The sequence below is a fragment of the Elgaria multicarinata genome, chromosome 8 (genome assembly GCF_023053635.1).
Source record: "Elgaria multicarinata webbii isolate HBS135686 ecotype San Diego chromosome 8, rElgMul1.1.pri, whole genome shotgun sequence".
Classification (NCBI taxonomy): Eukaryota; Metazoa; Chordata; class Lepidosauria; order Squamata; family Anguidae; genus Elgaria; species Elgaria multicarinata.
The window spans coordinates 68,043,867-68,056,751 of NC_086178.1; the positions used below are offsets into that span (position 1 = coordinate 68,043,867).

Sequence of the window (12,885 nt, forward strand, 5' to 3'; positions counted from 1 at the left end):
TCGGCAATCCCTGCTTAAAGAGATTCTCAGCATCCATGGGACAGCAAGCAATTACTTTTTATGTAATACTACCATTTAGCAATCACATTAAACAAATTATTATTATATATATTGCCTTTAAGGGCCATATAGTAATTTCAAGAAGGTTAACACAATGTAATTATAATAAAATTATAATATAAACATATAATAAAATTAAAAATCAATATAAAATCCACAAAAACATAGCATATAAAACCAACAGCAAACCAAGCAGAAACCATTTTAAAATTATCGTTTTAAAAGCCTAATCCAGTTTTAAAATAACCAGCATTAATCTAAATTAAAACTAAACAGTTCTGTTGAGAAACAACAGTCATTTCACAACAAGGAGTAACTAGAAGAAAGAAAAAATTCTGAATGGCTGTCAAGATATAGCCCTTTGGGCATTATTTGAACTGCACCCTAACACAGGCTTTTCTGGCAGAAGACTTAAGGCTAATAACTTTTTCTTTGGACCAGTTTCTTTTCTCTTTTTTTTTTAAAATCATTTAAACAGGAAACTCTTTTGCTAAATACTACAATCATGATTTTATGGAAGATCATTCTGAAAGTAGGATTATAGAATCTGAAATTATTGGTCTATCCACATTAGAAATTTATTTTAGGTCAGTGCTAAGTGGATTTTAGCTTACAGCTAAGCTGCAGAGTTTATGCCACTTTGCAGGAGACATTTTATTGTTGTTTACAAAAATGCAAGCACAAAGTATGTATGCAATGTGAAGAAGGCAGATGGAATTTTCTTCTTCAACATATTCACAATGGGAAAGGATTGGGCCCATTTATATATTTGAAAGGAGAAGCTGTATACATCAGGAGCCAGCTGCTAATTAGAGGTTAGTCCAATTTGTATACATGGCAAAATAAAATGCATGTGCATCCATCATGTTGCAGTGTGGGACGTGGAAGAGGGCTTTCTAAGTTGTGGCACCCCGGCTGTGGAATGCTCTCCCCTTGGAGGCCAGACTGGCGCCGACACTGGGTTCATTTCGGCACCAAGTTAAGACTTTTTTTTTTAACAAAGGCTTTGATGGCTAAATTCACCAAGCCTGAACGTAGTATTAATTGTTTAAATTGGTTTTATTGTTTTTAAATTCTATACTAGTTTTAACTTATGAATTGTTTAATTTGTTTTTAGCTGTGTATATTTATTATTTTATATTGTTTGCATGGTTTTACCTATACGCTGCCCTGAGATCCTTGTATTATAGGGCAAGATACAAATGTTTTAATGATTAAATAAATAAATAAATAAATAAATAAGTGTGTGTAGGAATTCAGTCAAATATGACTACCATTTATGCATTACAGCGCAACTTTATATTCCATATTCATGCTCACTTTTTCAAAAAGCAACCCCATCCTAATCCAGAGGCAAGGGCTCACCTTTGATCACCTGCTGGCATTGCACTGAGTCACAAGCACCAGGGCTACCTTCCATATCTGTGGATGGATCTTCATCGTCAATGTTAATTTCTTCTGTAATGATATCTGGCCCCAGTTTTGCCATATACAACATGCTGATTCTTTTCAGGGTCTTATTTTCTTTGTTTAGCTACAAATGTAAAACATACACGTTGTGAAGAATATCTTTGCACCATTTCTCTTTTTTCTTTTTAATGGCAAAAAATGTGCCAGTCACCCTAAAGGGCACCAAACAAGCTTAGGCCTAGGAGTGGGCAACTTGTGACCATCCAGATTTTTTTGCCCTCTAACTCTTATCATCCATCACCATTGGCTATGCTGACTAGGGCTGATGGAAGTTGTAGGCCAAAATATCTAGACGGCCAAAGGTTGAACTTCAATGACAAATTTCATCCAAAGGCTGCCTTCCTGCAAACGAAGCTCTTTTTGTCAGACTAATGGGACATTTTGGATGCAAGCCACGGATCTGCTTCTATAGTATCTGAAGTTGGCTTTCAGAAATAGTGTTCCCACATTCCTCAAGTACATCTCTGCCATTGTTTCAAGTTGAGTTCTTTATGTTTTGGTTATTTTAACATGTATGCCGTCAGATTCCAAAGCTACAACACAGCAAACAGTGGAACCAGAGCAAAGACCAAGGCCTTAGCTAGACCGAGGGAAATCCCGGGGCGAACCCCGGGATCATCCCTGTGAATCCACATGACGCACAGGGGATCCCAGGATCAGGGAGGGATGATCCCTCCCTTGTCCAGGGATTTCACCCTCCCCTTTGGGTCCACTTTTTCCATGGTCCCAGGCTGAGCCCGAGACCGCAGAACGTGTGGCCCATTGCTGCGGAGCCGGGAGCTACGCACAGGGCACAGCGCTCCACAGGAGCGCTGTGCCCATTGGGGGTAGGGGGGGGGGAGTGGGAAAAATATTTTTTTTAAAAAAACCTTACCTTTAGCACACAAGCGTTCATGCACTCCTTTCTCTTTAAAAAAAAATAGCAGGCGCAACGCCTCTCCTGAGGTCGTCGCGCCTCACGTGTAAATGGAGGAGGGATCTTGCATTAATCACAATGCGAGATCTTCCCTCCTCCATCGCGGACTATGAGGTAGGTCTAGCTAAGGCCCAAGTGAGAATCAAACTTTAAAAATTTTACTAGCAGGTACATTCTCCCTTTTCCCACTCAAAAGAATGTATGGAGAATTCAATCCGAGTTTACTTATTACTACACTGCCTAATAGCTGAAGCTCTTTGGGACTCTAGCATGAGGAGTAGGGAGCTTTAACCCTCTGCACCCCCTCAAGTGATCCAGATCAGTGTGGTGGGGGCCACGACTGCAATTTGCATTGCCAAAAGAGAATCTGAAGCAGTTTTTCTGAGGGTAGGAAGGCTATGGAGAGATTGGCTCATGTTTTGGAGTTCTACATGCAAGCCTTTGGGTCCCACCCTGCATTGGGGCTTCTAGGAAGTAGAGTACATTCAGAATGGAAGCCATAATTCAATAGGTTAGAGAAAACCCAGAATATGTCCCCACAAAAAAGTAGTGGCCATTTATGTGGTAATTAATTAGCCAGATTTATGGATATCTGGTATAGTGTTAGCTGGGAGAACGAAAGTTCCTGGTTTAAACTAAGTGGCTCAGGAGGTGGCCTCAAGCAATTCGCTACATATTTATCAGCCTCATCAACCCTCTCCCCCAAATCTGTACATCATCATCTACCTTACAGGGTTGTTTTAGGGATTACCAAGATAATGTGTGTGTATTGCTTTGCACAGTGCTTGAATAACATGGGAAGGGCAGAGGAGGCCTGGAGCCTTTTATTTTACGCTGGCCACATTATTTATCATTTAAGATGATTATCTTAAACATGCCTGAAGACCTCCCTCATTAACTGCTTGTCTGCCCAATTTATGAAGATTTAAGGATAGCCTTGTTTAGTGATTTAGACCTGCCATCCGGTATATCTGATGGGTATTTGATCAATTTTTTATTGGGGGATAGATTGCCCCAGGTTTCTGAAAAGAGAGTCAGTGTGGTGTAGTGGCTAAGTTGTTGCCATGGAAACCCACTGGGTGACATTGGGCCAGTCACCTACTCTCAGACCAACCTACCTAACAGGGTTGTTGTTGTGAGGATAACATAGAGAGGAGGAGGATTATGTATGCCGCCTTGGGTTCCTTGGAGGAAAAAAAGCGGGATATAAATGTAATGAATAACTAAATAATAAATAAATAAATAAAAGGTTTATTGCTTTCAGAGCAGCAATTCTAAGGAGGAAATTCTGTGACAAGTTGAACTTCCTTGATGAGTAATGCTTTACTGCTAGGTTTTGTTATTGTTTTAAACTGACATATATCTTGCTCTTGTTATGTGTTTATTGTAATGCCCTACACAAATGAACTATTTACTACTACTATCGAAAGGGAGGGCATAATATGGCTAAAACTGGGGAAGTCACGGGAGACCCTCTACTTCTCCAACTGCCATAATTCAAACACTTTCAGAGATCCAATGTGTACACAGAGCTCCATACATTGCAGCACTCTTCTCATTTTCTTCAGTGCAGCAGCTCTATAGAGAAGTGAAAACCTGAGGTACAGCTGCAGGCTGCTCTAGCATAGCATGGACACAGATGACATTTACCACAAAGTAAAATGAATTAACCAGATTGTAAGCACTGATGACATAATATATGACATAATATAATATATGACATAATATAAGATGGGCTACTGCAATCTACTGCAGAATAGACCATGTAGGGCAGCCTTCCCCAACCTGATGCCTGCCGGCTGTAATGCACTACAACTCCCATGCTGGGTCAGGCTTGTTGAAGTTGTAGTACAAAAAACATCTGGAGGGCACCAGGTTGGGAAAAGATAGTGCAGGGATAACACGTGTGCCCAGCACCTGCAACATTCCACTCCAAGTCGGGCTGTGATGTTGCTGGAATTTAAATGAAAGCACTACTGAAATGCAGGAGGTAGGGAATGGGTTTCTTGAAGTAAGGGTGGAACTGAACGTGAATCGCTAAAGTTTGCTGCGCTGTATGAAACTCAGTCAGCATCTTGTTTCAAAATTGCATTGCCTCTTACTTTACTTACTTTATTTACGGCACCAAGTCTCTGAATTTGAAAGAAAAAAGGTTTGCAGAAAACAGAGCAAGGGGAAAAAAAAGGAAAGGTCTTCATAAAGAGCCAGAGAAACCAATTTTGAAAGGAGGTCAGCTCAACAAGACACAGAACAGCAAGACCATATGCTAGACTGTCACCACATTTGTTTTAACACTCCCTACGTTTATTTCATTATTGCCCTTGAATGTGCGTTTTCATTCAATATAAGGCTATGGTTTTAAAGGCAACCATGATTATTCAAGATCAGCAACGCCAGAGGTTTAATAAACACAGGCTCAAATGTAAACGTATAATAAAAATGACAGCAGCAATCGGCAACCTTGTTCTGTTTTGCAAACTGGCACTAGATGCCACCATAATGGCATACTTTGTGACATTTTGCAATATATATCTCACCGACACATTACATGCCAGCCTGCCGAGTCTTATGAATCAGGACATGAACTTAACAATGTAACTCAGAGAACACATGCTGAAATTGGAGCAGGAAGGCTCTGTGAGCTATTTAAAAGAGAGAGAGAATTCTTGCAATCATGCACCTTTGTGGGGGAGAAAGGGACAGTTACTGGAATAAATTGTCCAGCAATAAAACCTCTGGCTTTTTTCTGAATTATTTTGTATTTCATGATGCACAACATGTAACTGGAAAAATATGTCACAGTCATTACCTTCAAAAAACCTCTGTATAACAAACAAACAAAAATCTTATTTTTAAGATATGGAACTGATGTCTATCAAAGTTGCCCAGTAATTCCACTTGAATCCAAAAATAAGCACATGCTAAGATTCCAATCCCGATTTGAACTTTAGTATGGTGAGTAGAAGAACACTAACCTTTCACCTGCAATATGAACTACCAAAAAAAGCATCCATTAAAACTACTGGATTATTTGGGGGCAATGCAAATTTCAGGCATAGGCTCCCAATTCAGATTGGGACTGGGAAGGGTTCAAGATTCCAAACTTCCATACTAGGTTCCCAATCTAGATTGGGTCCTTCACACATATTTTTGAATAATAAGAAGAAATATAGCTTCTGACTATCTTTAAACTAACAGGTGGACTCTCAGACATGGATTCAAGTGGAATTACAGGACATGCTTGGGCAAGTTTCTTTATATTATTTCTATATCTTAAAAATAATGATGATGCTTAGAAAATTAATAGGATAATGATCGTGGCATGTTTTTCCATACTCAAGTATTGGGAATGCATATTAGTAACGCCAACACAACCATTTTGCGTGGTTCTCCATTTCTATAGAGAACTATCTGCAGTTTTGTATATTGATTTGCATTTCTTGATCAAATGCGACACTTTATTCACAGATCCTTAGCAAAATTATATATTAAATAACAAACACACACACACCATTTTTAAATGATGGTGCTGTTGTCAGCAACTTACATGCAGCTTCTTATTCAGGGAACTGATCAAAGAGGATTTTCTTACATAGTAAATATTTTTGACAAAATCATCATTTAATACATATTATGAACCAGCCAGTTAGTATTTAGCCAGTCCATGCAATCTTTTGGACAGATATACTATAGATATAATGGCCCATCTATACTGTGGGCATCACTCTCTTTAAGTTGAAAAATAGGACTAGTAGTGGCCTCCTTATATTATCTTGATAATATTTAGCACAGTGAATCGCTTTGCAGAATCTGGACAGCTCTAGAGCTCAAGGTACACATGAAACTCTGTAGTAGAAATTGCTGCCTCGTTCTTTCAGTACAGTACTTGTGTGGCACTCCCGGACACTCAGCAAAGAACAGAGCATCTCCTGAACAGGTGGAATTTTGTTTGTGCATCAAAGCCACTAGTATAGCATGTATAGATATGCTAGAGAATAGAATCAGTATGGTATCATTGTTATAGTGTAGTATAATATAATATATTACAAGGGAGAGCAGTCTTTAGGGCTTCCGGGATCTACTTTGTGTGCATATGTTTTTTTGCTAGAATACTAAAATCCACCAACCAAAGCCTGGTGAAAAAGTCATACACTTAAAATTAATGAATATAGCAATTAAAACAACAATTGCATCATGTATTACGGGGGGGATGGACCCAGAGCCGCCATTTTTGTGCAAAATGGCGACTCGCTACAAGGACAGATGGCCCTGCAGACCGCATGGCCTCACAGCTTGCCGAATGGGGGAGGAGACCATCGGAAACCCCCCTCTCGCGGACCACTGTGATATCCCCTACAGTGTGCCTCTCACCACGTCTGCACCCTCATTCTCTTGCCCTTCTGTACCTCCTCTCACTCAAAAACAGCTTTGACCTTGGCACACTTCTCAAATTGTGTGCTCTGGGCAGGGACGGATAGCTGGCTCTTGGCTGCCACTTCCTCTGGTGTTTGCTATGCAGATTTCGACCATGCTGATCTCTCGTGTGGTGGCAAGAGTGGCACCAGCTTTTTTAGCCGCTTTTGCCACAGAACTCTATTATCAGCACTTGGTTAACCACAGGGGCCTTACAGATGACACACTAAGCCATGGTTAGGGCCACTAACCTTTTTGAAGTGCTTGGTTAGTGCGTGTGGTTGAACCGTAATTATGTAGCCACCATAGTTTGGAAAAACGCCCATCAGACGACACACTAAGCCATTATGGTTAGTTCAAAACACTTAACCATCATGCCTTAGTGTGTTGTCTTAACAGAGCCATTAAGTTATGAAACCTGGGAGCAGGGATGACATTAAGGGAGCATTACCTTCGATTTCCTTTTCTTTTTGCTTCTTTGTATCATCTAAAATATAACTTTTAAAGAACTCTCTGCCATGAGATGTCCAATGTTGCAATGCAGGGACATTTTGCTTATCTCCAGATGGGAGATGCAAGACCTACTGTATATCAAGAATCAGAAAGGGGACACAAGGCACTTGTGCTTCCTGTTCTCCCGATATTCAACAATGCCTGAAATGACTTCAGGATTCAAATCTTAGTTTACTTGGAAGAGACACCACACAGTATCAAGAGGCAGATATTGACAGTCATTCTCATCTTCCAACACAAATCCTCAGCCATAATTTATGAAAATGCCACATCTTTCCAGTCACCCTGCACTAATAGTTCCTCTACGTGCTTTTTACTTTTAAAGATCTCAACAGAAAATATGAGAAACTGCCTAGCTTGGTCACCATATATTACGGGGTGAGTCAGCTTTTGACGTACAGGAAGATGCTAGTCTCTTAACTGTCAGTGTGTGTCACTATGTACCAAGAATGGAAAAAAGGGTAGTTACATCCATAAATTCATTTTCTTACTGATATGTTGATTGACTATCTTATGAATCCTAATGTAGTATCATTATGCAAACAATTAAGTAAATATCTCCAGAAAGTACATTGCTAATGCATCTAAATGAAAAAAAGATTTCCTGCTGGTGGGATTTCTGCCACATCTGAAGAAGTACTTTGGGGAGGGGGAGAATGCACAAATGCACATAGACCAGCCAGCATTGCTAATGAAATTTGGTTCAAAATTGCTGCAATCCATTTTCTGATGATGAAGTGGCTCAGACACGTTTTACACGACAATATATATCTCACAAAGAGATAAAAACATTCTTTAATAATAATAATAATAATGCACTTCTGATGAGATGGAATATAAAAAATTATATACTTTGTAAATTCATCAACCTAGATGCAATCAACAGAGCAGTACAGGTCACCTTTTGCTTGCTCCATGGTTTGCTTTCATAAACAATCACCTGAAATGTAATCCTCCAGCTGACTTTTCCATTTGATTCAAACACTGACATGCTCATTATTCTTTCATGTCACAGACATTCAGGGCATTTCTAAACTTGTTTATCGGTTAACCCAGAAGCAGAAAATTGGGGTTGGGGGGAGGCTAAAAAAGGCTGTGAATTTTTTTTTTTTTTTTTTTTTTTTTTTTTTGCAGTTTGATAATGCTTATCACACTTTAAAAAGCTTTAAAGCCAAGTGAAGCAGCAATATCTTTTGGAGACTGCACACAGTTATAAAATAAAACCTCCAACATGTGTCTTCCATTGCTTGAAAGAAAGCTGCTTATCTTTTCTGTAAACAGTCACATCTTCTCTCCATTCCCCCAGACTCAAGCAACTCAGGGCTGCTTCAGAAACAAGATTGTACCACACAGAAAGCTCATCCACGTACAGAATAATGTAAAACCTATATACAGATTGTCACACGTGATGACTGCCCACCTGGATTTGGCCGATTATGGGTTTCCAGCAAACATATATGATGCAGCAAAATACAAGCAAGTCTAATCTAACTATGTTAACTTACTTAAAAGTTGAACATTGCTGTCCGCACGCAAGTGCTTTCCATGCAGGAATTTTGTCATGCACAGAGTCTAAGAGCACATGGTTCGGCACTGAACTGGAAGTATGGGGAACTCATTGCACCCACATACCAGAGAGCAGGGTTTTGCACAGACTTCCTGCAAGTAGACAGGAAGCACAATACTATCCATATTTACTCAGCATAAATCCCACACTATTCAGTGGGACTTACAGCCAAGTAACTATGCACTGAGCTGCAGCCCCACAGCACAATCCTATACATGTTTACTCAGAAGAAAGTGTTCAATGGTGCTTACTCCCAAGCAAGTCTGCATAAGGTTGCAGCTTCAATCACTATGCTGACCCCATAGTTTATCCAGTGTGCCAAGTGGACTGGAAGAAATTGGCATAGCTGTCATGTTCCTTGAGGACATGACAGCCATGCTGAATCAAGCTTTTCAGAATCCTGAAAAGTCCAGTACCCTAAGACTGTGTTCTGAACACAGAAAATGTAATATTAATTCTTACCTTAGTAGCCAGAGCCTCTGCACTTTCACGACATGTCTTTTCAATTTCAAGGTGGTTCTGCATACAGCTGACTTCCTCAATGACCATGTGAGAAACTAGAGCATATGGGGAAATATTTGATTCATATAGTTTTCTGTGAGTCAAGCATCCCGCCTCACCACACACATACATTTTTACTCAGAACACTCATCCTGTGATTATGAATATCTACTTGGACTTCCATGCCAACTACTTTTTAGAAGTAATGTAGTGTGTGGTGTGTGTGTGTGTGTGTGTGTACGTAATAAATGAGAAAAGTTATGAATGCTAAAAACAAAAGTAAACATGAAGGCTCAAGGTAACGTACCATATCTCCAATGTCTACATACAGTACATGGAGACAAGATGACTGTTTATTCAGAAGGTAGGCCCACTATTTTCAGTGGGATTTACTGCAAAGAAAGAGTGTAACAGATTGCAGTCTAACATTCCTAAGAACAAATATGAAAAATTCTAAGTGACAGGAGTCTATAGTTGGAGGACAGTCACCCACAATGTTCTCTATCCAAACATAGCATATAGATGATATCATTAAGGTGTGCTCTGTCAGTCATCATGGGATGTTAGAGAGGTGGGGTGCTCTCTTACACCAGGGATGGGCAACATGTGGTCCTCCAGATGATATAGGACTGCAATTCCGATCATCCCTCATCACTGACTATGCTGGCTAGGGCTGATGGGAGGTGCAGTCCAACAGCTACTGGAGGACTACATGCTCCACATCCCTGTCTTACAGACTTCGACTCAAGCCCTTTAGTTCTTTATAGGTGAAAAAGGTATCTGGAAAACAAAAGATCAATTATTATTTTTCTGTCTCGTTTTTCTGTAATTTTTATTTATGTTTTGAGTTTTGTCATCATCTGGCACTGAATCAAGGGAGAGATTAAAGCAAACTGTCTTAACAGAAGGAGTTATACATCGACATGCAAGATGCTAGATGTATTGTTACAGCTGTGCCTGGAAAAATGCCACATGGCAGTACTTCTCATATAGGCTAGCCTAGGGAAATTCTCTATGCTGGGATCCCTATGCTTTCACTGTAGAAGTGAAAGAGTCTGCACAAGTCCCTGTACTTTAAGAGGCTTATTTCCTATGAGGTCACTCCAGGCCACCCATTTTTACTATGTGCCACAAACCAAAAACAGACGTAAGCACGATGTACCATACAGAATGAGTTGAGCAAAACATGATGAAATGCCTCAACTAATCTGTGCTGAATGCTGTACTGGAAATATAATCACAGTCATCAGCCAACCTGTCTTAGGCCATAGTCCAATGCATACTTACTTGGGAATAAGCTCCAATGAACTGAGTGGGAATTCTAAGTACACATGCGTAGGATCAAGCTGCATGGGAAACTATCTTCCCTTTTCTAAAAAGCTAGTGGTCAGTTAAGCCCAGAAAGCAAAGTGCATTGGCTGATCTTCTCAAAGCGAATATTTCATAGCTTTCTATCACACCCACGGAACATGCTCCTTTTTTCAGTTAAGTACACATAAAAGGTTTTACACCTGCAACTGAACATGTAAAGATCAATTTGAAATGTGTCAAATTGCAAATGCAAATTGCAAATGCATATACAAATGCAAAGGAGCCAGGGTGAACTACCCCTGTTGGATGCATACGTAACATACATATGTACAGCCTGAAGAAACATAATGAACTGGAAAAAAGAATCTCTAACTGATGTGGCATTACGTTCTTACATCTGGTCTAATCCATAGTCAAAAGAAAATAAAAACTTTCTGTATGTCAGTTGTTCTTATCCAAAAACGCTTTGTTATTTCATAAAGTTAGTCAAGAAAGTTATGAGAAATAGATTCCCTTTACATTAAAATGGTGGGAGGAGAAAAATAACCAGATTTTTCATGTGAAATGTAAAGGTTGTGTGTTTTTTAATGAGCCTGTCTGCCTAGAGATAACTCATGGTTCAGTTAAGATTAGTTAACCTACAATTATGATTAAATTCCGAAGGGAAAAAAATCTGAAAAATTAAATACAAAAATATATTACTTTCTAAGACTGCCCAAATTTCTTATTACGTTGATATTAAAATTCATAAAGCAGCACTAAGTGGCCAGAAACCTCTCCAACCTCAACATTTTTTCAGGGGTAATAATAATATGCAGCAAATGCAGGCCAACCAAAAACCACTTAACTAATTAGTAGTTGCAGTCACCGAGAAAACATGAATCAACACTGTTATTACAAGTGGCACATTTGAGTGGCATCTAATTATGACTTGATGAGCGTGATACTTGCATTATCAACATTACTACCGCATCCCATCAGGGACTAAAAGCCGCTGATGGCATTGACTACAAGAAACTCCCACTCAATGGTACTGCAGCACCCAACAATCTCCTTGGCAGGGGCACCCTCACTAAATGACACGTTAAGCGTAATTACTGGCCGACATTGTAAATAAACAGGATTGGAAGTGAAAATTGTACCAAGTGCATAAGACACAATCTGACACATTGGAAGTGGCAGCCTTAATTGAGAGTTTCTTTGACTGCTCAAGATCATTTCAACTGCATTTCTCAGAGGACAGTGATTATAACTGTGGAGACAGACGGCATAATGGTATCAGCACTGCTGACAGAGCAGTGAATTAAATTGTATCTGCTGTTGTGTGAAAGCCTTGATGAGAAGTACAGATCCTTAGTGGTCTTATCATTATCACACAATGGTCATGTTGTCATCAACCTTTCTGGCTCCAATTGAAAAGAAATGATTGTGTGTTGAAGCTTCCCCCCCCCCCTACCACCACCTTCCATCTCTTGTGCTGAATAGAACCAATTTTCAGAGAGCTATGAAATCACGCTATAGGGCCTAAAATGCAGCTGCTTGGCATACAAACTGGGCCCCATTAAACAGGAATCACGCACAATATGTGTTTATGCCTGGAGAACAAATAGAAGCTGAGCGCAGGCCAAGTTTATTCACAGACACAAAGCCCATGTAGCTCTTCATCAATATAATTGCCTTTATATTGTCGTTTAAATAATGGGCTCCATTATTGCTGTAAAATCCTAATATTCCTCGCATTTTATCGCTATGTTTACAAGGTATGTCTTCTTCTTTTTTAAAAAGAATAATAATAAAAAGTCTGTGAAAGGGAAGATAAAGGAAACCTACGACATTTTACAAGAGCAAATATTACTGTTGTGTTTTAAGGCTTAACTACTTGACATTTTCTGCCAATCTCTTGAATTCCCAGTATCATAACAAACACAAACAGACCACAAGGTGTGTGTGTGTGTGTGTGTGCGTGTATGTTATTCTCTCCCCTTCTCTTTCACAGGAATTTGACTTCTTAGAACATTTTTGCCACATAGAGCGATTTGTCACCTGATCGTTTCAAATTAGTCTAAAGTTTAGCGCTGTTTTGTAGGAGGTATTTCCTAGCTGCATTTATAAACCAATGTAAACAACAGCTGTG

The 12,885-nt window shown here is 39.5% G+C and overlaps 1 protein-coding gene across 2 annotated transcripts in view; it reads right to left on the bottom strand.

Moving 5' to 3' along the window:
* The window catches only part of SHTN1 (shootin 1), a 118,447-nt gene that overhangs the window by 75,257 nt on the left and 30,305 nt on the right, over positions 1-12,885 (bottom strand). For both annotated transcript variants that reach the window (XM_063132709.1, XM_063132708.1), the window contains exons 4-5: positions 9,402-9,496; positions 1,426-1,594 (exon numbers count right to left, since the gene is read on the bottom strand). In XM_063132709.1, the coding sequence (XP_062988779.1) occupies positions 1,426-1,594; positions 9,402-9,496 (264 nt within the window). The remainder of the gene's footprint in view (positions 1-1,425; positions 1,595-9,401; positions 9,497-12,885) is intronic.